General features: G+C 46.9%; 1 protein-coding gene across 1 annotated transcript in view; it reads left to right on the forward strand.

Annotated features, from left to right (window-relative positions):
* Nucleotides 1–6,082: 6,082 nt before the first annotated feature.
* slc6a8 (solute carrier family 6 member 8) overlaps nt 6,083–25,978 on the forward strand; it is a 58,834-nt gene continuing 38,938 nt past the window's right edge. Inside the window, exons 1-2 of the mRNA XM_075475899.1 lie at nt 6,083–7,617; nt 23,404–23,535. Of these exons, the coding sequence (XP_075332014.1) occupies nt 7,272–7,617; nt 23,404–23,535 (478 nt within the window). The 5' untranslated portion in view covers nt 6,083–7,271. The remainder of the gene's footprint in view (nt 7,618–23,403; nt 23,536–25,978) is intronic.

Consider the following 25,978-nt stretch of genomic DNA (forward strand, 5'->3'; position numbering starts at 1 on the left):
GGAAACAGACAGTGGAGCGAGGCTTCTACATAAAAACTACAGAAAGATGCTGATGTTAAAAGTGTGTTTGCACAACAAATGTTATGGCACTTTCATTCATATGGCAGCACATTTAAAATAAAGCTAAATGCTAAAGGCTATACGCTACTTTTGGATTCATTTTTGGATTCTGCGTACAAATGAGATTAATCGTGATTAATCAGGGAAATCATGCGATTAATTAGATTAAACATTTTAATCGTTGCCCAGCCCTAGTTTATTCAATTCAATAATTCAAAATTCAATAATACTTTATTTATCCCAGAGGGAAATTAAATGTTGATGTAGCTCAATTAAATCAAAGAGTTATTATAGATGCTGATGGCTGTGGGCAGGAAAGATTTCCTGTAGCGGTCCGTTTTGCATCCAAACTGAAGAAGCCTTTGACTGAAGAGACTCTGTTTTCCGATAACAGTCTCATGGAGAGGATGTTCAGGGTTGTCCATAATTCTCTTGATTTTATGCAAAATCCTTCTTTGCATTATTGTCTCCAGAGGTTCCACAGTCGTCCCCAGAACAGAACCAGCCTTCTTTATCAGGTTGTTGAGTCTTTTTAGGTCCCTGGTTCTGATGCTGCTGCCCCAACAGATGACGCAAGAGGAAATGACGCTCTCAACAACAGACTTGTAGAAGATCTGCAACATCTTGCTGCAAACCTTGAAGGACCTTAGCTTCCTCAAGAAGTACAGTCTGCTCTGTCCTTTCTTGTAGATGGCTTCACTGTTGTGTCTCCAGTCCAGTCTGTTGTCCACATGAACACCAAGGTATTTATATTCCTCAACCACCTCCACTTCTTCTCCCATGATGGAAACAGGGTTTGATCTGACCCTGTTTCTCCTGAAATCTACAATCATCTCCTTTGTTTTGTTAACATTCAAGATGAGATGATTGTTCCCACACCATGCCACAAAGCGGTCCACCAGCTCTCTGTACTCAGCTTCTTGTCCATCTCTGATACACCCGACAACTGCAGAGTCATCTGAATATTTCTGTAGATGACAGGAGTCTGACTTGTACTGGAAGTCTGAAGTGTACAGAGTGAAAAGGAATGGTGAGAGTACAGTCCCCTGTGGTGCTCCTGTGCTGCTGATCACCTGGTTAGACACACAATTCTTCAGTCTGACAAACTGTGGTCTGTTTGTCAGGTAGTCATTAATCCAGGTGATTGTTGAGGCCTCCACCTGAGTCTTCTGGAGTTTCAGACGAAGCAGATCAGGCTGGATTGTGTTAAATGCACTGGAGAAATCAAAGAACATGATCCTCACAGTGCTGCCTGCTTTGTCCAGATGACAGTGGGTTTGTTGAAGCAGGTGTATGATAGCGTCTTCAACTCCAACTCCATGGCGATAAGCAAACTGCAGGGGGTCCTGATATGTGCTGGTTTGCTTACACAGGTGGGTCAACAGGAGTCTCTCCAGGACCTTCATGATGTGGGATGTCAGGGCAACAGGTCTGTAGTCATTGATATCTGAAGGGTGAGTTTTCTTTGGTACCGGAACCAGACAGGATGTCTTCCACAACAGTGGTACCTTCTCTTGGGTCAAGCTAAGGTTGGAAAGGTGTTGCAGAATCCCACAGAGCTGCTCTGCACAGGCCTTCAGGACTCGGGGGCTGACACCATCTGGACCTGCAGCCTTGTTCCGGTTCAGTCTCTCCAACTGCCTCTTCACCTGACTTCTAGAAACAGAAAAGTGGGAGGGGGAGGCAAAGGGGACAGCAGCATCTCCTGATTGGGTTGAAGACAAACTAGTGGAAGCAGAAGAATCCATGACTGAGGTGGAGGTGGAGATGTTACAGGAAAGCTGTGGGTCAGAGGAGGGTGGGATGTCTCTTTGGCTGGGAACAGGAGGGGAGGATGGTGAGCTTGTTCCTGAACTGAACCTGTTGAAGAATGTGTTCAGCTCATTTGCTCTGTCCAGACTTCCATCCATCCGATCCTCCCTCTGCTTGAGGCCTGTGATCTTCTTCATTCCTGACCACACATCTCTGATATTGTTCCTCTGCAGTTTACTCTCAAGCTTCTTTCTATACACCTCCTTGCTCTCTCTGATCTTGACTTTGAGCTGCTTCTGTATACTCCTCAGTAACTCCCTGTCTCGCTTCCTAAAGGCTCTTTTTTTCTTGTTCAATAGTTCCTTTAGCTCACTGGTGATCCAGGGTTTGTTATTAGGGAAGCATCTCACTGTTCTGGTGGGGATGGTGTTGTCCACACAGAAGTTTATATAGTCAGTCACACACTCAGTCATGGCATTAATGTCCTCTCCATGTGGCTTACAAAGAGAAATCCAATCGGTTGCATCAAAACAACCCTGTAAGGCTTCTTCAGCTTCCTGTGACCACTTTCTAACAGTCCTTTTTGTGACAGGTAGTCTCTGGACAAGGGGTTTATATGCTGAACAGAGAAAAACAAGGTTGTGATCTGATTTTCCCAGGGGAGGTCTTGATTTGGAAATGTATGAATCCTTGACATTCGTGTAAAACAAATCCAATGTCTTGTTTTCTCTGGTAGAGCAGCTGACAAACTGTTGAAAAGTTGGCAGTGTAGCAGAGAGTGAGGCATGATTAAAATCACCAGATATTGCCACAAAAGAATTGGGGTGTTGTGTCTGTATCTTAGCAACAACGGAACTGATGACATCACATGCAGTGTCGGCAACAGCTGAGGGTGGAATGTAAACAGCCACCAAAACAACACTGGTGAGCTCTCTTGGCAAATAATATGGACGAAAACTTACTGCCAATAGTTCAATGTCAGGACTGCAGAGACGACTCTTCACAGTAACATGTCCTGGGTGACACCATCTGTTGTTGACAAGCACTGCCAATCCACCCCCTTTCCTTTTCCTGCTACTCTTTAAATCTCGATCTGCTCGTACAGTCTGGAAGCCCGGCAGAGAGACGCTGGAGTCGGGAATATGATCCTGCAGCCATGTCTCAGTAAAACACATAATGCTACATTCCCGATATTCTTGCTGAGTCCTTATCAAGGCTAAAAGTTCATCCAACTTGTTAGCTAACGATCTTACATTTCCCATGATGCAGGATGGCAGAGATGGTTTGAACTTCTTCTTTCTTTCTCTCCTCTTTGCTCCTGCTCTGCATCCACGACGCCTCCTTTTCAATTCCAGTGGAATTTCTGGCTTCAGTTGTCGAATTATTTCTGCTTTTCCAATGTTAATCAGCTGCTCCCTGTTGTAAACCACCTTGTTGCTATGGTGATGCATCATGACAAAAGAGTAAAATATACAAAAGTATTGGGAAAAATTAATCCAGCTGCACAGCATCCAAGGCAGGAAGGAACAGTTGTCCAAAAAATCCAATTTCTTCCAAGAAATAACAGGAATGAAATTTAGAGAGAAAAAAAATCTCAATGTGAGGTACAGAGCTACTCCAACATGCTGCCACCCTCAGCAGCGCATTCTAGAACAGTTAGTTATACATTATTTCCCTCAGATTCTCATCCTTCCAAATAAGAAAACCAAACAGTTGAATGAATATTAAACTCCTTTGGTCGTTGAAACTTTTGTTTTAAAAATGAAATGATCATAAAGCTGGATGAATTAAATTCATCATCTAAATAAATCTAATAGTTGTTCAATGTTCCCCTGAAATGTGTCGGTAAACAAAGTGTTGGACGTGTAGCTGATGCTTTTAATCTCATTTTTGGAGCTGTGGTTTAAAGCTACTTTTATCAGAGAAACTGCAGAGTTCCTGTTGTTATCTCCTCTGTTTCAGTTCATGTGAACTAAATAATGTGTTCTGCTGGAGAGCAGAAATGGTTCTATTATATATTATTATGTTATATATTATATATATGAATGGTTTGAGGAACACAACCAGCTTGAGGTGTTGGCTTGGCCTACAGACTCAATTAAGAGTTAAGAGTTCATCCACAGTCTTTAGCTAACTCTGCTGGAACATTAGCCTCAGATAGAGTTTATCCACAGTCTTTAGCTAACTCTGCTGGAACATTAGCCTCAGATAGAGTTTATCCACAGTCTTTAGCTAACTCTGTTGGAACATTAGCCTCAGATAGAGTTCATCCACAGTCTGTAGCTAACTCTGCTGGAACATTAGCCTCAGATAGAGTTCATCCACAGTCTTTAGCTAACTCTGCTGGAACATTAGCCTCAGATAGAGTTCATCCACAGTCTTTAGCTAACTCTGCTGGAACATTAGCCTCAGATAGAGTTTATCCACTGTCTTTAGCTAACTCTGCTGGAACATTAGCCTCAGATAGAGTTTATCCACAGTCTTTAGCTAACTCTGCTGGAACATTAGCCTCAGATAGAGTTTATCCACAGTCTTTAGCTAACTCTGCTGGAACATTAGCCTCAGATAGAGTTTATCCACAGTCTGTAGCTAACTCTGCTGGAACATTAGCCTCAGATAGAGTTTATCCACTGGGCTCTGATATCCTCTGAGGCTGCTGGAACGATCAAAAATCATCAAATATGCTGACGACTCTGTCATCGTGTCCCCGGAGCTCTACAAATACACAGTATTACCCGCATGGTTTCACTACAGCAGAGAATTAAACTGAACTGAACTGAATTGAACTGAACTGAACTGAACTGAACTGAGCTGAATTGAATTGAATTGAATTGAATTGATTTGAATTGGATTGAACTGAATTGGATTTAATTGAACTGAACTGAACTGAATTGGATTTAATTGAATTTAACCGAATTGAACTGAACTGAATTTAACTGAATTAAACTGAACTGAATTGAATTAAACTGGATTGAATTTAATTTAACTGAATTTAACTTAACTGAATTAAACTGAACTGAATCCAATCAAATTGAACTGAACTGAATTTAATTAAACTGAATTATATTGAACTGAATTAAACTGAATTGGACTGAATTAAACTGAATTGAATTTATTTGAACTGAATTTAACTTAACTGAATTGAACTGAATTGAACTGAATTGAACTGAACTGAACTGAATTAAACTGAATTTAACTAACTGAATTAAACTGAATTAAACTGAATTGAACTGAACTGAATTGAATTATATTGAACTGAATTGAACTGAACTGAATTGAATTGAACTGAATTGAACTGAATTAAACTGAATTAAACTGAAATAAACTGAATTGAACTGAACTGACCTGAATTGAATCAAATTGAACTGAACTGAATTTAATTTAATTTAATTTAATTTAATTTAATTAAACTGAATTAAACTGAATTAAATCTAATTTAACTTAATTATATTGAACTGAATTAAACTGAATCTAATTAAACTGAACTGAATTTAATTTAATTATATTGAACTGAATTGAACTGAACTGAACTGAATTGAATTATATTGAACTGAATTGAACTGAATTGAACTGAACTGAACTGAACTGAATTGAATTGAATTAAACTGAATTGAATTAAACTGAACTGAATTAAACTGAAATAAACTGAATTGAACTGAACTGACCTGAATTGAATCAAATTGAACTGAACTGAATATAATTTAATTAAACTGAATTAAACTGAATTAAATCTAATTTAACCTAATTATATTGAACTGAACTGAACTGAATTTAATTTAATTATATTGAACTGAATTGAACTGAACTAATTGAATTGAACTGAATTAAACTGAATTTAACTTAACTGAATTGAACTGAACTGAACTGAACTGAACTGAATTGAACTGAATTAAACTGAATTAAACTGAATTTAACTTAACTGAACTGAATTAAACTGAACTGAATTAAACTGAACTGAATTATATTGAATTTAATTTAATCTAATTAAACTGAGTTCCCGGCTCTCATCGTCGGGCGGAGGTGAGGATGACCTCGCCACGCGCGCTCAGAGGAGGAAGGCTCTCCTCGTGAATGGGTCGGTGATGATGTAACTGACTGCAGAGATTCATTCATGCACAGCCTGGCCGGTGCGCGCTCCCGACGCTGGATGTGTCACACACGCCTCCGGGGAGGGAGACGTGCCTCCGGGGGGGGCGGGGCCTCGTCCGTGACGTCACACCAGCAGCCTCTTTCTCCTTTTAAAGCCGCTGCTGGTGCGCGCGTCGGCAGACAGACGGACGCACGGAGCGCAGCAGCAGCAGGATCTTTAAACACCGTCTGACCGTCTCTGCCGGGACATCCGACAGCTCAGCCCCCGGCTCACCGGCTCAGCACCGGCTCAGCCACCGGCCCACCGGCCCACCGGCCCCGGACGCTTCTCCCCCAGGCTCTGCGCGCCCTCCTCGGATGGAGCCGCAGCCATTCCTCCGCAGCCTGCACCGCCTGCACCGCCACCGCCGCCGGGACTGAACCCGCTTCTGAGGGACTGATTGGGGCTCCGCCGGCCTCTCCGCCGGCCTCTCCGTCCTCCAGCACCTCCCGCAGGCCGCCGTCTCCTCCGTGACTCTCAGTTCTCATGCGATTCTTCAGACTCACATTCAAGTGTTTCGTGGATTGTTTTTGAAGGTCGCCGCTGCCCGACACTCGGTGTTTCTCTCTCCCTTCTTTTTGGTTTTTAAACGCTCATTTTTTACCCGACTTTGAGAAAAAGAAATGTCCCCGGATTATTACTAGATTCTGAATTTGTGTCCCGTTTTTAAATCTGAGTGTCTGAATCTGATTGAATTGGTCTGAAAAAGAACTGAATTGATCAGCTGAGTCAGCTGGTTAGGAGTTTATTACTGTGATTAGCGGGGAAGGACTGACCGGGACCGCTCTGTGTGGAGGCATCTGTCAGGGCATCAGGGCAGAACCGACCTGTGCCGGGTCCAACTGGTTCTGTCCAACTGGTTCTGTCCAACTGGTTCTGTCCAACTGGTTCTGTCCAACTGGTTCTGTCCAACTCAGGTGGAACAGAAAGATTTAAGAGGAACTAAAGGAGAGAAAGTTGGACTGACGGTTATCTGGGAGTCTGCGAGGGCAGAAAAAGAGAAGAAGTTCAATCCAGAACAGACAGAGTTCCAGACCCGTTCCTGACCCGTTCCTGACCCGTTCCTGACCCGTTCCAGACCCGTTCCAGACCCGTCCTGACCCGTTCCAGACCCGTTCCAGACCCGTTCCTGACCCGTTCCAGACCCGTCCTGACCCGTTCCAGACCCGTTCCTGACCCGTTCCAGACCCGTTCCTGACCCGTTCTGACCCGTCCTGACCCGTTCCAGACCCGTTCCTGACCCGTTCCTGACCCGTTCCTGACTGCTTCCTACCTCCTACTTCCTGCTTCCTGCTTCCTACCTCCTACTTCCTACTTCCTGCTTCCTGTGATGGAGAAGGCCCTTCCCGCCTCCTCCTGCTCTCTGGGCCTCCTGGAGGACACCAAGAAGAACCCCCTCCTGCTCTCTAATGGCAGCGGGAACGGTTTCCCACCAGCAGCCACGAACGGCGGCCTGGTCTCTCTGACATCAGTGGCGCTGTCCGCCGGCGGCGGGACGGGCGGTGCTGGTGCTGCTCAGGAAAAAATGGGGGGCGTGGTCACGGGGGCGGGGCCACCATACCAGGAGCGGGAAACGTGGACCCGGCAGATGGACTTCATCATGTCCTGCGTGGGCTTTGCTGTCGGACTCGGAAACGTCTGGAGGTTCCCCTACCTGTGCTACAAGAATGGTGGAGGTGAGGCTCCACCCACACACACCCACACCTGGAGGGGCGGGGTCAGCGGGCTCATGCCCCGCCCCCTCTGTAGTTAGGACACAAACATGGCGCCCGGTAGGGGGCGGGGTCGGCTGGCTCATGCCCCGCCCCCTCTGTAGTTAGGACACAAACATGGCGCCCGGTAGGGGGCGGGGTCGGCTGGCTCATGCCCCGCCCCCTCTGTAGTTAGGACACAAACATGGCGCCCGGAAGGGGGCGGGGTCAGCTGGCTCATGCCCCGCCCCCTCTGTAGTTAGGACACAAACATGGCGCCCGGAAGGGGGCGGGGTCAGCGGGCTCATGCCCCGCCCCCTCTGTAGTTAGGACACAAACATGGCGCCCGGAAGGGGGCAGGGTGAGGCAGAAGCAGGTTTAGTGATGGACCGGGTCTAACCCCCTCAGGTGCTCCATGGGGGTCAGCCGGGTCCATTTACAGGCCCCGCCCCCCGTGCGGGCGCCACTCTGCTGTCATACCTGCAGGCCTCAGGCTGTCAGTTCAAAGGTCAGAGCCGAGCTGTGTGTGTCTGTTCTGAGATGCTGCAGCAGGCTCGTCCACCAGAACTGAATTAAACTGAACTGAACTGAATTGAATTAAACTGAACTGAACTGAACTGAATACAACTGAATTGAACTGAATTTAATTCAATTGAGCTGAATTGAACTGAATTGAATTAAACTGAACTGAATATAATTTAATTTAATTAAACTGAACTGAACTGAATTTAACTGAATTAAACTGAATTAAACTGAACTGAATTAAACTGAATTCAATTCAGTTTTCAGAACCTCAGAACACATTTAATCACAGACAGTTCCTCACAGAGACACATTCTCCAGATATAAAAATCACAAATGACTCCAATAAAACGATTAAAAAGGCTTTGAAGACAAACACAAGCCGATAAAGAACATAAAATACTGAGAGTTTATCAGCTTTTAAGAGTCAGAGGAAAGAAGTTAGGATCAGGTGTGAGCCGGCGGCGCCGGCCGGCACATGACCCGAGGGTCTGAGGTGGCGTGTCCCTAATCTGAAGTTACATAAAGACGAACACGAGTAATGATCTCCGGTTCAGCCTCTGAGATCTGAGGATGGAAGGCAGGCTGCCATCTTTCCTCTGACAGCAAACAGCAGCTCAGACTCTGAAAGCTGAGAGTCGGACGCAGACAGAAAGATGTTGGATAAAGTCTGTGTTAAAGAGGCTGTTATTCATGTGTTATTCACGTGTTATTCACCTGTTATTCATGTGTTATTCACCTGTTATTCATGTGTTATTCATGTGTTATTCATGTGTTATTCATGTGTTATTCATGTGTTATTCATGTGTTATTCATGTGTTATTCATATGTTATTCACCTGTTATTCATGTGTTATTCATGTGTTATTCATATGTTTTTCACCTGTTATTCAGAACTGGTTCAGAAGTGGTTTCGTTTAGTTTATTACAAGCAAAAATAATATACAGAACAAGCGGCTAAGTACATTACAATTTTTAAAAAAAATTTTTGGTTTAAATTCAAATAAACTTGGAAAGGAGTGGGATGAAGACAAGCTTATAGATTCCCACTCCACTTCCGCTTGGTTCAGAACTGGATCAGAACTGGTTCAGAAGTGGTTCAGAACTGGATCAGAACTGGATCAGAACTGGATCAGAACTGGTTCAGAAGTGGTTCAGAACTGGATCAGAACTGATTCAGAAGTGGTTCAGAAGTGGTTCAGAAGTGGATCAGAACTGGTTCAGAAGTGGTTCAGAACTGGATCAGAACTGGATCAGAACTGGATCAGAACTGGTTCAGAAGTGGTTCAGAAGTGGTTCAGAAGTGGATAAGAACTGGTTCAGAACTGGTTCAGAACTGGTTCAGAACTGGATAAGAACTGGTTCAGAACTGGATAAGAACTGGTTCAGAACTGGTTCAGAACTGGTTCAGTCTGCACAGAGGCAGAAAGCTGCACCTCAGGAGGAAATGAGGAAGTCGTGGACAGTTGGAGTCCTTATTGTGAAACTGCACGTTTTACAGCTTTGCTGTTTTTAATGTCTCAATCTGAAGAAGGTTTCTGTGTCCATTTGAGTAATGAGCAGAACAAATATGGAGGTGTGTTTAATTCGATTCAGTTTTATTTATAAAGCGCCAAATACAACAAATGTCATCTCAAGGCACTTAAATAATAAAGTCCAATACAAGCCAATTGGAGTTCAGTTCATTGTAATCATAATTATTTTTTGGCCAGTGGGACTCTGGAAGCAGCTGATGGGTACCGACAGGCCAAGCGGAACGCGGCCTCGGCGGTTGCTGAGGCAAAAACTCGGGCTTGGGAGGAGTTCGGGGAGGCCATGGAGAAAGATTTCCGGACGGCCTCGAAGAGTTTCTGGTCCACCATCCGGCGGCTCAGGGGGGGGAAGCGGTGCACCGTCAACACCGTGTATGGTGAGGGCGGGGCTCTGCTGACCTCAACTAGGGACGTCGTGAGTCGGTGGGGGGAATACTTCGAGGGCCTACTCAATCCTACCGACACGCCTTCCGATGAGGAAGCAGAGTCGGGGAGCTCGGACGTGGGGCCTCCCATTTCTGGGGCTGAGGTTGCTGAGGTGGTCAAAAAACTCCTCGGTGGCCCCGGGGGTGGATGAGGTCCGTCCTGAGTTCCTCAAGGCTCTGGACGCTGTAGGGCTGTCATGGTTGACACGCCTCTGCAGCATCGCGTGGACATCGGGGGCAGTGCCTCTGGACTGGCAGATCGGGGTGGTGGTCCCCCTCTTTAAAAAGGGGGACCGGAGGGTGTGTTCCAACTATAGGGGGATCACACTCCTCAGTAGGGATGGGAATTCGATTCGGTTCTTTGTCGGTTCCCTTATCGATTCTCATTTGGAGAAAAAGGACAACAAACCGGTCGATTAGCATCAACTTTGTTTAGTTTAGAAGTAACACGAGTCATGACCTCACAAACCCAACAACGGTGAGGTCCACATTGGTCTATCCTGGCCTGGGTAATTGAACTCTTCCTGCTCTGGTGAAAGGAGAAGCTGGAGGTAGAGGTGAACTGGGGGTAGTACCACCAGCCTCTGGCTCTGAGCCAGTCAGGCTCTGTCTCTCATGATTTCATCTAAATGTAATGCCTGAGAAGGCATTAATTTAACCTTAACCGTTACTAACAGCAGCTTTTACAATCAGGCAAATGGCGCTAACATGATAGGCAGTGTTTGTTAGTTAGTTAGTTACCTGCAGTGTTAGCCGAGGACATGCTAACGTTGCTAACGTTGCTGGGTTCAGATTCACCGACGTTAATCATTCATTCATAGTTATTGCATGTTGGTAGTATTTCCTCCCTTTGGTGAAATATTCACTTTGCAAGTTGCCCTGTTGTCGTCTTTTTTAGGGATGTGTAACCAAACTTTCGAGCGTTTGTACCGCTTGGGCGCCATGTTTACTGTTGGCTGCTGGCTGCGCTGGACTCGCCACGCAACGCTGCGTGGTGACGTCATTCACGCCCACTGGAATCGATAAGGGAATCGTTTGCAAAATCGCCAAAACGATTCCAAGGAATTGAATTACTGGGAACCGGTTCTCAACAAGAACTGGTTTTCGATTCCCATCCCCACTCCTCGGCCTCCCTGGTAAGGTCTATTCGGGGGTACTGGAGAGGAGGATCCGCCGGATAGTTGAATCTCGGATTCAGGAGGTGCAGTGTGGTTTTCGTCCTGGCCGTGGAACAGTGGACCAGCTCTATACCCTCCGCAGGATCCTGGAGGGAGCATGGGAGTTCGCCCAACCGGTCTACATGTGTTTTGTGGACTTGGAGAAGGCGTTCGACCGTGTCCCTCAGGGACTCTTGTGGGGGGTGCTCCGGGAGTATGGAGTGCCGGACTCCTTGATATGGGCTGTTCGGTCTCTGTATGACCGGTGTCAGAGTTTGGTCCGCATTGCCGGCAGTAAGTCGGACATGTTTCCTGTGAGGGTTGGACTCCGTCAGGGCTGCCCTTTGTCACCGATTCTGTTCATAACTTTTATGGACAGAATTTCTAGGCGCAGCCAGGGCATTGGGGGGGTCCGGTTTGGCGACCTCAGAATCGGGTCTCTGCTTTTTGCGGACGATGCGGTTCTGTTGGCGTCGTCGGGCCGTGACCTTCAGCTCTCACTGGAGCGGTTCGCAGCCGAGTGTGAAGTGGCTAGGATGAGAATCAGCACCTCCAAATCTGAGACCATGGTCTTCGGCCGGAAAAGGGTGGAATGCCCTCTTTCCTCAAGTGGAGGAGTTCAAGTATCTCGGGGTCTTGTTCACGAGTGAGGGACGAATGGAGCAGGAGATTGACAGACGGATCGGTGCGGCGTCTGCAGTGATGCGGGCTCTGCACCGGCCCGTCGTGGTGAAGAAGGAGCTGAGCCAGAAGGCGAAGCTCTCGATTTACCGGTCAATCTATGTTCCTACCCTCACCTATGGTCACGAGCTGTGGGTAGTGGGTAGTCATCCGGGAGGGGCTCGGAGTAGAACCGGTGCTCCTCCGCATCCAGAGGAGTCAGATGAGGTGGCTCGGGCATCTGGTTAGGATGCCTCCTGGGGCATCTGGTTAGGATGCCTCCTGGGGCATCTGGTTAGGATGCCTCCTGGGGCATCTGGTTAGGATGCCTCCTGGGGCATCTGGTTGGGATGCCTCCTGGGGCATCTGGTTGGGATGCCTCCTGGGGCATCTGGTTAGGACGCCTCCTGGGGCATCTGGTTGGGACGCCTCCTGGGGCATCTGGTTGGGACGCCTCCTGGGGCATCTGGTTGGGACGCCTCCTGGGGCATCTGGTTGGGACGCCTCCTGGGGCATCTGGTTGGGACGCCTCCTGGGGCATCTGGTTGGGACGCCTCCTGGGGCATCTGGTTGGGACGCCTCCTGGGGCATCTGGTTAGGACGCCTCCTGGGGCATCTGGTTAGGACGCCTCCTGGGGCATCTGGTTAGGACGCCTCCTGGGGCATCTGGTTAGGATGCCTCCTGGGGCATCTGGTTAGGACGCCTCCTGGGGCATCTGGTTAGGATGCCTCCTGGGGCATCTGGTTAGGACGCCTCCTGGGGCATCTGGTTAGGACGCCTCCTGGGGCATCTGGTTAGGACGCCTCCTGGGGCATCTGGTTAGGACGCCTCCTGGGGCATCTGGTTAGGACGCCTCCTGGACGCCTCCCCGGTGAGGTGTTCCGGGCCCGTCCCACTGGGAGGAGGCCCCGGGGAAGACCCAGGACACGTTAGAAAAACTATAGCCTGGGAACGCCTCGGGGTCCCCCCAGAAGAGCTGGAGGAAGTGGCCGGGGACAGGGACGTCTGGGTCTCTCTGCTCAAGCTGCTGCCCCCGCGACCCGACCCCCGGACCAGCGGAAGATAATGGATGGATGGATGGATGGATGGCATAATTATTTATAAAATAATCCAATTCATTCATATAGAGCCAATTCAAAAACTATTTCCTAGCTAAGGAAACCAACAGATTGCACCAAAACTTGTCTTCAGTCCAATCTCTGAGCGTGCCTGAGGCGACTGTGGAGAGGAACGACTCCCTTTGACTGACTTTAAGCAGACTTTAAGCAGACTTTGAGCCTCCAATCAACACCGTAAAATCCCACGACTTCATCAACACTTCACCGGTGAGATGAAGGAAACATTGAGCTCAGTGTTCTGTAACCTGAGAGAAAAGAGTTCCTGAGAGAAAAGGGGATGTTGGTGGGGAGCAGGGAGGATGGAGAGGCTTCATCAGCTCAGATTCTTTCTCCCAGTCGAGACAAACTGCCGACAGAAGGTTGAAAGAGACGTTCCTCTCACCTGAAAAGGTCTCGTTCTCACAGCCAGCCGCCTCAAGCCGGGCAGAGGAGTGGTGTAAAGGTCTGGGTGTTCTCAGAGGAGTGGTGTAAAGGTCTGGGTGTTCTCAGAGGAGTGGTGTAAAGGTCTGGGTGTTCTCTCAGAGGAGTGGTGTAAAGGTCTGGGTGTTCTCAGAGGAGTGGTGTAAAGGTCTGGGTGTTCTCTCAGAGGAGTGGTGTAAAGGTCTGGGTGTTCTCAGAGGAGTGGTGTAAAGGTCTGGGTGTTCTCAGAGGAGTGGTGTAAAGGTCTGGGTGTTCTCTCAGAGGAGTGGTGTAAAGGTCTGGGTGTTCTCTCAGAGGAGTGGTGTAAAGGTCTGGGTGTTCTCAGAGGAGTGGTGTAAAGGTCTGGGTGTTCTCAGAGGAGTGGTGTAAAGGTCTGGGTGTTCTCAGAGGAGTGGTGTAAAGGTCTGGGTGTTCTCAGAGGAGTGGTGTAAAGGTCTGGGTGTTCTCTCAGAGGAGTGGTGTAAAGGTCTGGGTGTTCTCAGAGGAGTGGTGTAAAGGTCTGGGTGTTCTCTCAGAGGAGTGGTGTAAAGGTCTGGGTGTTCTCAGGGGGTGGGGGGTCTATGCTTAAATCACAGAGACCCAACAGGAAATGTTCAGTTCTCACAGAGCAGCCCGACTTCCTGCAAAGGTCACCTGCTTTACACCTGATTCATCAACCTTAAAGGAGCATCCTGGAGTTTTTTGGCCCAACTCAACGTCGGTCTCTGGTCCAAACTGAAACCCCCGGTTCAAGGCTTCTTCCTCCATCGTTCTTCCATCGTTCTTCCATCGTTCCTCCATCGTTCTTCCATCGTTCCTCCATACGATAAAGTAAAGGAGACGATAAAGGATACGATAAAGGAGGCGAGGGGAGAGGAAACGAGGGGAGGAAACAAGGGGTGAGGAAGCAAGGGGAGGAAACGAGGGGGAGAGGAATCGAGGGGAGGAAACGAGGGGAGAGGAGGTGAAGCGAGGGGAGGAAGCGAGGGGAGGAAACAAGGGGGAGAGGATATGAGGGGAGGAAACGAGGGGAGGAATCGAGGGGAGGAATCGAGGGGAGAGGAAACAAGGGGAGAGGAAACGAGGGGAGGAAACAAGGGGAGAGGAAACGAGGGGAGGAAACAAGGGGAGAGGAAACGAGGGGAGGAAACAAGTGGGAGAGGAAACGAGGGGAGGAAACAAGGGGAGAGGAAACGAGGGGAGGAAACAAGGGGAGAGGAAACGAGGGGAGAGGAAACAAGGGAAGGAATCGAGGGGAGAGGAGGCCCGTGGACAGGATTAACAGATTACCACTCCTGTTAATCTCTGGTCCACATGGTGAAAGGGATGATGATGTCACATCTGGCAGCCAATCAACACACACACACACACGCTGTCATAGAACGGCCGCTGACAGTCTGAGGTTAGTGTCAGACTGTCGTTTAACTGGTTATTATTGCGTTAACTCGTTATTTAACGCGGATAAATATTTTATCGCGGGTTATTTTATTTTTTTTTGTGAAAATTTTTGCTAATTTTTTTGGGGGGCTTTTGTGCCTTTTAATGGAAAGTTCAGAGAGACAGGAATTAGGGGACAGAGAGAGGGGGGACCACATGCAGCACAGGGCCGTCTGATGCGGGACTCGAACCGGGGCCAGCTGCTCAGCCCACTACGCCACAGACCCCCCCTGTTTTATTATTTATTTTATTATTGTAAAAGTCTGTCTCTCACAGGCTTTTATTTTGTAAAAGTCTGTCTCTCACAGGCTTTTATTTTGTAAAAGTCTGTCGCTCACAGGCTTTTATTTTGTAAAAGTCTGTTGCTCACAGGCTTTTATTTTGTAAAAGTCTGCTGCTGTCTGCTGTGGAACAGGAAAAGAAAGTAATCGGCGGATCCACCAAACATGGAGAAGGGTACGGAACTTTTACTCGGCCATTTTCATTTTAAAGTTCTTCCAGACGGCGGAGTCGACAGAACCAAAGTCATCTGTAAACACTGCCAAGTTGAATTGTCTTCTCAGCGTAGTAGTTCCAGTCTAAAATATCACTTAAAGGCAAAACACACAACTGATAGCAGCAAGTCATTCAAGGAAACAGACAGTGGAGCGAGGCTTCTACATAAAAACTACAGAAAGATGCTGATGTTAAAAGTGTGTTTGCACAACAAATGTTATGGCACTTTCATTCATATGGCAGCACATTTAAAATAAAGCTAAATGCTAAAGGCTATACGCTACTTTTGGATTCATTTTTGGATTCTGCGTACTAATGCGATTAATCGTGATTAATCAGGGAAATCATGTGATTAATTAGATTAAATATTTAAAATAAATAAATAAATAAAAAGAATGGAAAAATAAATAAATAAATAAATAAATAAATAAATAAAAAAAGATTAAACATTTTAATCGTTGCCCAGCCCGAGTCGTTTTACAAAGAGCAGGTCAGAGCTTCTCCAGAGAGATGGTGTCGGCATCACTTTCAGAATGAATTACGTGGTTCTGCAGAAAAGTAATGAACCAAGAATGAACCGGGAATGAACCGGTGAACCCAGCGGACAGACGAGTGTCAGAACAATGGACTCTGAGCTCAGAGGGATATCAGCCACATGTATCTGTTCATGATTTATCCACTCTGGGCTGCACCTAAACACATGTGACACATAAATCTGCGGACTTTAATTAAAGCTGGTTGGTGGATCCTGGCTGATCCTGAATCAGCGGGCGGGCTAATTACAGATCAGGAGACAAACTGTGGTGAACATTTACCGAGCGGCTTTAAAGTGTTGCCGAGCTACCGACTTTAACCGAACTTTAACTTCAACCCTCAGACCCACACGTCAGAAGCTTTTACTCGTGCTCTGACCTTCTCCTCCAGCCTGTTTACTTCTGCTTTTTGGTTCTGACCAGCTAACTGTCCACATTTCACCACCAGGACACCTCTCATCTTCCAGCATCTGCAAAAGCAATTATATCTTCTTTTACCTTCTGAAAAATAAGTTCAATGAGGTCATTAGGTGTCTCAGTTTGGTATTATTATTGCTTCGTTTGTCCTTTGTCCAAAGACAAAGTCTGTATTCGCGTTGGCTTCGGACTGAGTGCCATAAAAGAAGGTCAGCGAGGCTGTAAAATCCCACTTTTAGTTTATCTTATCTTCCAAAGACTGATAATAAAGATAGTTATAATAAAACAGGCATTAATTTGGTGTGTGAGATAGCTTACAGAAGCAACTCTTACTGCAGTCACAAAGGTTGATGAAGTGAACTGAACGACCCAAAGAACTTAAGTAAACCTGAATTCAACAAGCTTCATGTTGGCCTGTGCAGCTATACAGAGAGGGGCCTGATAACTGAGGGCTCTGCCTCCCAAACTGCCAGCTGGTTCCACAGAGAGGGGCCTGATAACTGAGGGCTCTGCCTCCCAAACTGGCAGCTGGTTCCACAGAGAGGGGCCTGATAACTGAGGGCTCTGCCTCCCAAACTGGCAGCTGGTTCCACAGAGAGGGGCCTGATAACTGAAGGCTCTGCCTCCCAAACTGGCAGCTGGTTCCACAGAGAGGGGCCTGATAACTGAGGGCTCTGCCTCCCAAACTGGCAGCTGGTTCCACAGAGAGGGGCCTGATAACTGAGGGCTCTGCCTCCCAAACTGCCAGCTGGTTCCACAGAGAGGGGCCTGATAACTGAAGGCTCTGCCTCCCAAACTGGCAGCTGGTTCCACAGAGAGGGGCCTGATAACTGAAGGCTCTGCCTCCCAAACTGGCAGCTGGTTCCACAGAGAGGGGCCTGATAACTGAGGGCTCTGCCTCCCAAACTGGCAGCTGGTTCCACAGAGAGGGGCCTGATAACTGAAGGCTCTGCCTCCCAAACTGGCAGCTGGTTCCACAGAGAGGGGCCTGATAACTGAAGGCTCTGCCTCCCAAACTGGCAGCTGGTTCCACAGAGAGGGGGCTGATAACTGAAGGCTCTGCCTCTCAAACTGGCAGCTGGTTCCACAGAGAGGGGCCTGATAACTGAAGGCTCTGCCTCCCAAACTGGCAGCTGGTTCCACAGAGAGGGCCCTGATAACTGAAGGCTCTGCCTCCCAAACTGGCAGCTGGTTCCACAGAGAGGGGCCTGATAACTGAAGGCTCTGCCTCCCAAACTGGCAGCTGGTTCCACAGAGAGGGGCCTGATAACTGAGGGCTCTGCCTCCCAAACTGGCAGCTGGTTCCACAGAGAGGGGCCTGATAACTGAAGGCTCTGCCTCCCAAACTGGCAGCTGGTTCCACAGAGAGGGGCCTGATAACTGAGGGCTCTGCCTCCCAAACTGGCAGCTGGTTCCACAGAGAGGGGCCTGATAACTGAGGGCTCTGCCTCCCAAACTGCCAGCTGGTTCCACAGAGAGGGGCCTGATAACTGAAGGCTCTGCCTCCCAAACTGGCAGCTGGTTCCACAGAGAGGGGCCTGATAACTGAAGGCTCTGCCTCCCAAACTGGCAGCTGGTTCCACAGAGAGGGGCCTGATAACTGAGGGCTCTGCCTCCCAAACTGGCAGCTGGTTCCACAGAGAGGGGCCTGATAACTGAAGGCTCTGCCTCCCAAACTGGCAGCTGGTTCCACAGAGAGGGGCCTGATAACTGAAGGCTCTGCCTCCCAAACTGGCAGCTGGTTCCACAGAGAGGGGGCTGATAACTGAAGGCTCTGCCTCTCAAACTGCCAGCTGGTTCCACAGAGAGGGGCCTGATAACTGAAGGCTCTGCCTCCCAAACTGACAGCTGGTTCCACAGAGAGGGGCCTGATAACTGAAGGCTCTGCCTCCCAAACTGGCAGCTGGTTCCACAGAGAGGGGCCTGATAACTGAAGGCTCTGCCTCCCAAACTGGCAGCTGGTTCCACAGAGAGGGGCCTGATAACTGAAGGCTCTGCCTCCCAAACTGGCAGCTGGTTCCACAGAGAGGGGCCTGATAACTGAAGGCTCTGCCTCCCAAACTGGCAGCTGGTTCCACAGAGAGGGCCCTGATAACTGAAGGCTCTGCCTCCCAAACTGGCAGCTGGTTCCACAGAGAGGGGCCTGATAACTGAAGGCTCTGCCTCCCAAACTGGCAGCTGGTTCCACAGAGAGGGGCCTGATAACTGAGGGCTCTGCCTCCCAAACTGGCAGCTGGTTCCACAGAGAGGGGCCTGATAACTGAAGGCTCTGCCTCCCAAACTGGCAGCTGGTTCCACAGAGAGGGGCCTGATAACTGAAGGCTCTGCCTCCCAAACTGGCAGCTGGTTCCACAGAGAGGGGCCTGATAACTGAAGGCTCCGCCTCCCAAACTGGCAGCGGGTTCCACAGAGAGGGGCCTGATAACTGAAGGCTCTGCCTCCCAAACTGGCAGCTGGTTCCACAGAGAGGGGCCTGATAACTGAAGGCTCTGCCTCCCAAACTGGCAGCCGGTTCCACAGAGAGGGGCCTGATAACTGAAGGCTCTGCCTCCCAAACTGGCAGCCGGTTCCACAGAGAGGGGCCTGATAACTGAAGGCTCTGCCTCCCAAACTGGCAGCCGGTTCCACAGAGAGGGGCCTGATAACTGAAGGCTCTGCCTCCCAAACTGGCAGCCGGTTCCACAGAGAGGGGCCTGATAACTGAAGGCTCTGCCTCCCAAACTGGCAGCTGGTTCCACAGAGAGGGGCCTGATAACTGAAGGCTCTGCCTCCCAAACTGGCAGCTGGTTCCACAGAGAGGGGCCTGATAACTGAAGGCTCTGCCTCCCAAACTGGCAGCTGGTTCCACAGAGAGGGGCCTGATAACTGAAGGCCCGGCCTCCCAAACTGGCAGCTGGTTCCACAGAGAGGGGCCTGATAACTGAAGGCCCGGCCTCCACACCTCCAGCTCCCATAAACAGCATGTGATGAAGCTGCTCTGTCATCTCGGTATTAGCCCACTGACTTACCCGGATTAGCCAGCTTAGCTCGCTAACTGTAGCGCTGCAGTTTAGCGGGCTAACTGCGGCCGCGGGCGGCTCCGTTTCAGCTCTAAGCGACCACGTGTCGGACGTGTTCGGTGACACTCGGCACGCCGTGCAGCTCCACCTGCTCGCAGGTGTTGGCAGGTGTTAGCTCCCCGTTCCCACCTCAGTTTATGGACCGCTCATCAGAGGAAACACACATTTAGCTTTAGCTTTAGCAGAGTCATTCCTGCTAAAGAACAACAGAAGAGCTAATAAACTAAAACTCAATAAATCATTTAGAAAATTTGGGAGAAGCTGTTAGCTGAGTTTCTCTCTTTTCTCCCCTCCATCTCTCACCTTCTCCTTCATATTTAATCATTTGCACTTTTTAGAAGATAAAATAAAAAAAAGCATTTAAAACCTGCTGGTGAATGAAAGCATGATGACAGCCGACAGATTTGAGTCTGATGAACAGATTCTTTAAGTGTTCTTATGAATAAGCTGCGTTCAGGTGTGTCAGGATGGAGTTCTGCTGCAGAGTTCTTATGAATAAGCTGTTTATTTTCCATATATGAGGAGAATTTAAGGTAAAGTCTTCCCATCTGAAACACACAGTTAGTCGTGTGTGTGCGTCTCAGTGCAGCCGACTCTGAGGCCGTCATAGTGCTCCGTAATCCCATCAACGCCGAGCTACTGATGAGCTAACGGTATTACTCCACTTAGCTCAGAGTCTGTGTATGAAAAGGATTTTAATTCAGACTCTGCCACGGCCCCCCCCACGTCCATCTCTCTCTCTCTGCAGTCGTGACTCATCAGTGGTTCTTCTGCGCTACGCTACGCGCTAGGCTAAAAGAACAGCAGCTACATGCTAACGCTAACCTGTGAGGCCTCAGGGCGGCTTACAGAGATGATGCCGCCGGAGTTTGGCATCCGTGTGTGTGTGCATGTGTGTGTATGTGTGTGTGTGTGCATTCAGGACTGGAGAGTGAAGGTGGTTGTATCTCAGGTATTTACAGCAAACTATGTGTGCTGAGCCCATTTCCTCTACAGTTTGACTCAGGAGTGAATGACGTTCTGATGATGAGTTTAAAGAAAAAACATAGTTTGTTTCAACATCTGTAATATTTGTAAGTTTAACTGTGTAAAGTTCAGCTCAACACAGGTCGGTTTGGTTTAGTTTCCTCGGTTCAGGCTGAGACTATTGGCTGCTGTTACCAGATTTATGTGAAACGTTAAGATGTCGTCAGTTCGTCTGACCAGAAGTAAAGTTGTTGTTACTCCAGATGTTTTCGTCGTAAGCCAGATGCTCCTCCTGTACGCTGGTGTAGATCCTGGTTCATCAGATGCTAGCTCACATAGTTTTAGACACAATTCTCAGAGTCAACAGAAAAAAAACAATAACCTGAGATATTTTTCTGCAGGAAAATGATAAATTAAATTGTAAATTATGTTATTTTTCTCCTTCTTATTCTGAATGAATGAATATGAAGCATTATTACAATATTACACGAGGGAGAAACAATGACATTTGTGCTGTTATTATCCTCGGACTGCTAATGGTTTCCTTTCCATGCAGCTAACAGCAACGCCGTTAGCTCATGCAGCTATCAGTGACGCCGTTAGCTCACGGAGCTATCAGTGACGCCGTTAGCTCACGCAGCTATCAGTGACGCCGTTAGCTCACGCAGCTATCAGTGACGCCGTTAGCTCACGCAGCTATCAGTGACTCTGTTAGCTCACGCAGCTATCAGTGACGCCGTTAGCTCACGCAGCTATCAGTGACGCCGTTAGCTCACGCAGCTATCAGTGACGCCGTTAGCTCACGCAGCTATCAGCGACTCCGTTAGCTCACGCAGCTATCAGCGACGCCGTTAGCTCACGCAGCTATCAGCGACTCAGGAAGCTAACAGGAAGTGTTTAAACGGAACATGTCCGGGTGAAATTTAGAGTCTGATGAAGTGAACCGGGGGGATCAGACACTTTGATGAGCCTGTTGGCCATGGAGGAGACAGATGTGCCAGATGCTGAGCCCACTGAGCTAACTAACTGATGATCTCTGAGAACAGATGAAACTAACAGAGATGAACACTGAAGAATCAGGATCTGATTAAAGACATTTTACTGATTTTCTGCTGTTTTTATGTGGATAAAATGAGAGAAAAACATGAAAAAGAAGTTGGAAAAGCTTTTGTTCATAGTTGGGTTCATGAACTCAGAAAAGAAAAAAACATGTGGAAATGTTCCACAAGTTGTGCAATCTAAGGTGCCACAACCCAGTGATGTCATCAGTGATGTAATCCGTGATGTCATCCCATATTTAGGTGATTAAATCTCCTCCCATCATAGACTTTGGGTCACACTCTGTGCTTTTATCTCTTCATTCTGACTGTTTTTAAGCTGCAGACCTTCAGAAACCTGGTAGTTAAAATGTGAAGTTTTCTTTAAACTAACCGTTAAAGGGTTGTTCACGTGTTTCTGCTGCCCGTTGCCGTGGTTTCTCATGTCTAAAAGCTGGTTTCCAGCCTGTGAACGGATGTTTCTCTCATGCAGAGATTTCCTGTCGTGTCTCTGAGCTTCACAACTGCAGCTTTTCTCATCGCTGTGCATCTTCTGTTTCTTCTTCTGTGGTGGCAGCAGCCCAACAGCTCAAAGAGGAGGCCATCTTTAATATTTTACTTTCACTTGCTGGAGGCCAAATTATGCGTTCATGAACCAGGAACCATAAACAGAAATGTTTGCTGGGTTTGGTTGTAACCAGGAAAGAAACAGAGACTGAAACAAAAGGGTGATAAATACAGCGAGAAAGATGTGGGACTGTTCCTTTAACAGCCGCCGGGGTCTGAACTCGATGAACGATGAACGCCGTCTCCTTGTGTAAGAGCTCAGCGAGTCACGGCAGCGTTACGCAACCTGGCCGCTGTCGCTCCGGCTCAGCGTCACTCCAGTTTGATTCCATTCATACCAGTTCCTGCTGGCCCTGTGGCCCAGTTAGCCCCCGCGGCGCGGGGCCAGTTACCCCCCACAGTTACCCCCCGCGGTGCTGGGCCAGTTACCCCCTACGATGTGGGGCTCCGGCCCAGGAGTTAGAATACCAGAGAGGGCGAGAAGCAGCATTCAGCCGTTCAGTCCTTCACACCCAGTTCCATGAGCGTCAAAAGGAGAATAAAAACACAGAAAATGTAGGAAATAGTTGTTTTTTTTGTCTGTTTCGAAGAAGATTTCCTGCAAAATTTGGAGCGAATGAATGTGTGTATCTGCTCTGAGCCGACAAACAATAAACTGAGTGACCGGCGTCTTTCCAGAGGGGATAGAATATCAGAGATATGATGTAATGTCAGAGATTTTTTGTTTTATTTTATTCATCAAAAGTTAAAACAAAACAAAACAAATTTTTAAATTAAAAAAAAAAATTAGATATGATGTAATATCAGATATATATATATATATATATATATATATATATATATATATATATATATATTTTTTAGTTTATTTGTTTATTTCCTTCTCTCTTCAACATGAAATGCATACTAGACTTCTCTCTGTCCACCGCAGCTGTTGTTGTTGTTTTGTTTCCTGTTAGAACATCTACTTCTTCTACTGACTTACAGCCACTAATACCACAGCCCACAGCGCCCCCTGTGGTGACGCCACGCAGCCGAGTTTATTCACTTTAAACATCGATGGAAACGAATCGGATTTGTTTTTATGAGGCTGAATAATCTTCAGATTTGCTCATTTTGTGGATGGAAACCTGAATACTTTGTTTATTTAGTCACAGCGAGATGCATCGTAGAATCGAGAGATTTAAAACAAAAAAACACATACGGAAGCCCATTCCTACCATGAAAATGGTTATTTGTACAGTTTTCAGATGTCAGATTGTTTGTGAACGTGTCTCTGCCCCCCACAGTTGTCAGAGTGTCCCTGAACGTGTCTCTGCCCCCCACAGTTGTCAGATTGTCCCTGAACGTGTCTCTGCCCCCCACAGTTGTCAGATTGTCCCTGAACGTGTCTCTGCCCCCCACAGTTGTCAGAGTGTCCCTGAACGTGTCCCTGCCCCCCCCCCAGGTGTGTTCCTGATCCCGTACCTGCTCATCGTGTTCCTGGGAGGGATCCCCATCTTCTTCCTGGAGATCGCGCTCGGTCAGTTCATGAAGGCCGGCAGCATCAATGTATGGAACATCGCTCCGCTGTTTAAAGGTGCAGTACGTCACTTTAAAGGTCACTTTTCTTACATAAAGTCGGGGTCACACTTTGTTGTAGAACATTTGTAAAAGTGGTGTCTTCACATCTAAGATCTAAACTGAGTGATAAAGATGGTTACCGTTGGTTAACTTCTACAAATGTTTGATAAGATACAATTAGGTCACTGAACATTTTACTCATTAAAGGGTTAAACACACATTTACAGTTTCACATCAGGGAGATTCTTCACAGCAGCACAGGGAATAAATGTATTTATATAATTATTTGAGAATATGTTTATAGTTTTAAATTAATATCTTTATTTATGCATCTGATGTCAGTGATATTTTTTCTATGTTTTTAAATTTTATGTTTATGTTTTTTATGTTATTTATGTTATTTTATGTTTTTGATGATTTCTTTCTCGGCGCTCTCGTTATTCCATACAGACTGCGCTAAAGATTCATTTAGAGCTTAAAAGAGCTCAACTTGTGAAATATAAACAGTACGGCGAGTTAACTCATTATTAACGCGTTAACGCATTAATTATTTAACGCCGATAAATATTTAATGGGGCATTAACGCAGGTTTTATTATTTATTTTATTCTGTAAAAGTCTGCTGCTCACAGGCTTTTATTTTGTAAAAGTCTCTTGCTCACAGCCTTTTATTCTGTAAAAGTCTGCTGCTCACAGGCTTTTATTTTGTAAAAGTCTGTAGTTCACAGGCTTTTATTTTGTAAAAGTCTGCTGCTCACAGGCTTTTATTTTGTAAAAGTCTGTTGCTCACAGGCTTTTATTTTGTAAAAGTCTGTTGCTCACAGGCTTTTATTTTGTAAAAGTCTGTTGCTAACAGGCTTTTATTTGTAAAAGTCTGTCGCTCACAGGCTTTTATTTTGTAAAAGTCTGCTGCTCACAGGCTTTTATTTTGTAAAAGTCTGCTGCTCACAGGCTTTTATTTTGTAAAAGTCTGTTGCTCACAGGCTTTTATTTTGTAAAAGTCTGTTGCTCACAGGCTTTTATTTGTAAAAGCCTGTTGCTCACAGGCTTTTATTCTGTAAAAGTCTGTTGCTAACAGGCTTTTATTTGTAAAAGCCTGTTGCTCACAGGCTTTTATTCTGTAAAAGTCTGTTGCTCACAGGCTTTTATTTTGTAAAAGTCTGCTGCTCACAGGCTTTTAATTAGGAAAAGTCTGTTGCTCACAGGCTTTTATTTTGTAAAAGTCTGCTGCTCACAGGCTTTTATTCTGTAAAAGTCTGCTGCTCACAGGCTTTTATTCTGTAAAAGTCTGTTGCTGTCTGCTGTGGAACAGGAAAAGAAAGTAATCGGCGGATCCACCAAACATGGAGAAGGGTACGGAACTTTTACTCGGCCATTTTCATGTTAAAGTTCTTCCAGACGGCGGAGTCGACAGAACCAAAGTCATCTGTAAACTCTGCCAAGTTGAATTGTCTTCTCAGCGTAGTAGTTCCAGTCTAAAATATCACTTAAAGGCAAAACACACAACTGATAGCAGCAAGTCATTCAAGGAAACAGACAGTGGAGCGAGGCTTCTACATAAAAACTACAGAAAGATGCTGATGTTAAAAGTGTGTTTGCACAACAAATGTTATGGCACTTTCATTCATATGGCAGCACATTTAAAATAAAGCTAAATGCTAAAAGCTATACGCTACTTTTGGATTCATTTTTGGATTCTGCGTACAAATGCGATTAATCGTGATTAATCAGGGAAATCATGTGATTAATTAGATTAAACATTTTAATCGTTGCCCAGTCCTGGTTAACAGGTATAACTTAGACGTCAGAGGTGATATTTAATATTAAAATATTAAAAGTGAGCTCTTTTAATCAGATTTAAAGTTCATGTGAACCCCAGCCGAGGGAAATAAGTCCACAGGATAAGCAGTTTAGGTGAGTTTGAGTGGACGGACACACATTCAGCTTTCTGAGGTTTATCTGCAGGTGATAATCTGGGATCTGCCGTACGTGATCTGCCACACGGCTGGAAAGCTTTGCACGACGCGCACATCAGAGGCGGCATCTTTATGGGCTCCATGTGATGCTTTATGGCTGCGTTCATAACTCAGTTTACTGCACACACTTTGCTCTGACATCCGGGGAGCTGCTGACGAGGATTTACCGAAGCAGATCGGCGGCTACGGAAGCTCAAAGGCACCAAAAAAATTACCCTGAAAGACTGTTTGTCTTTAAATGAGTCACCCAGTGTTTAGAAGCATTAGTATTGTTTAGTTAAAGAGTAACTTAATGTTTTCAGCTGGTTAATGATGACTTTCTGACCCGACCTGTTTGTTGTCGTAACCACGGTAACAGAGGTCTCGTGCAAACTGTGCACAACGCATTCAGGGAGGACAAAGAGACGGGGTGTGTTCATGTTGAAATGCAAATAATTTTGACCAAGGCTGTGTTTGAAACCGCCTACTACATACTACATACTGC

Source organism: Odontesthes bonariensis, chromosome 10, assembly GCF_027942865.1.
Source record: "Odontesthes bonariensis isolate fOdoBon6 chromosome 10, fOdoBon6.hap1, whole genome shotgun sequence".
Taxonomy (NCBI): domain Eukaryota; kingdom Metazoa; phylum Chordata; class Actinopteri; order Atheriniformes; family Atherinopsidae; genus Odontesthes; species Odontesthes bonariensis.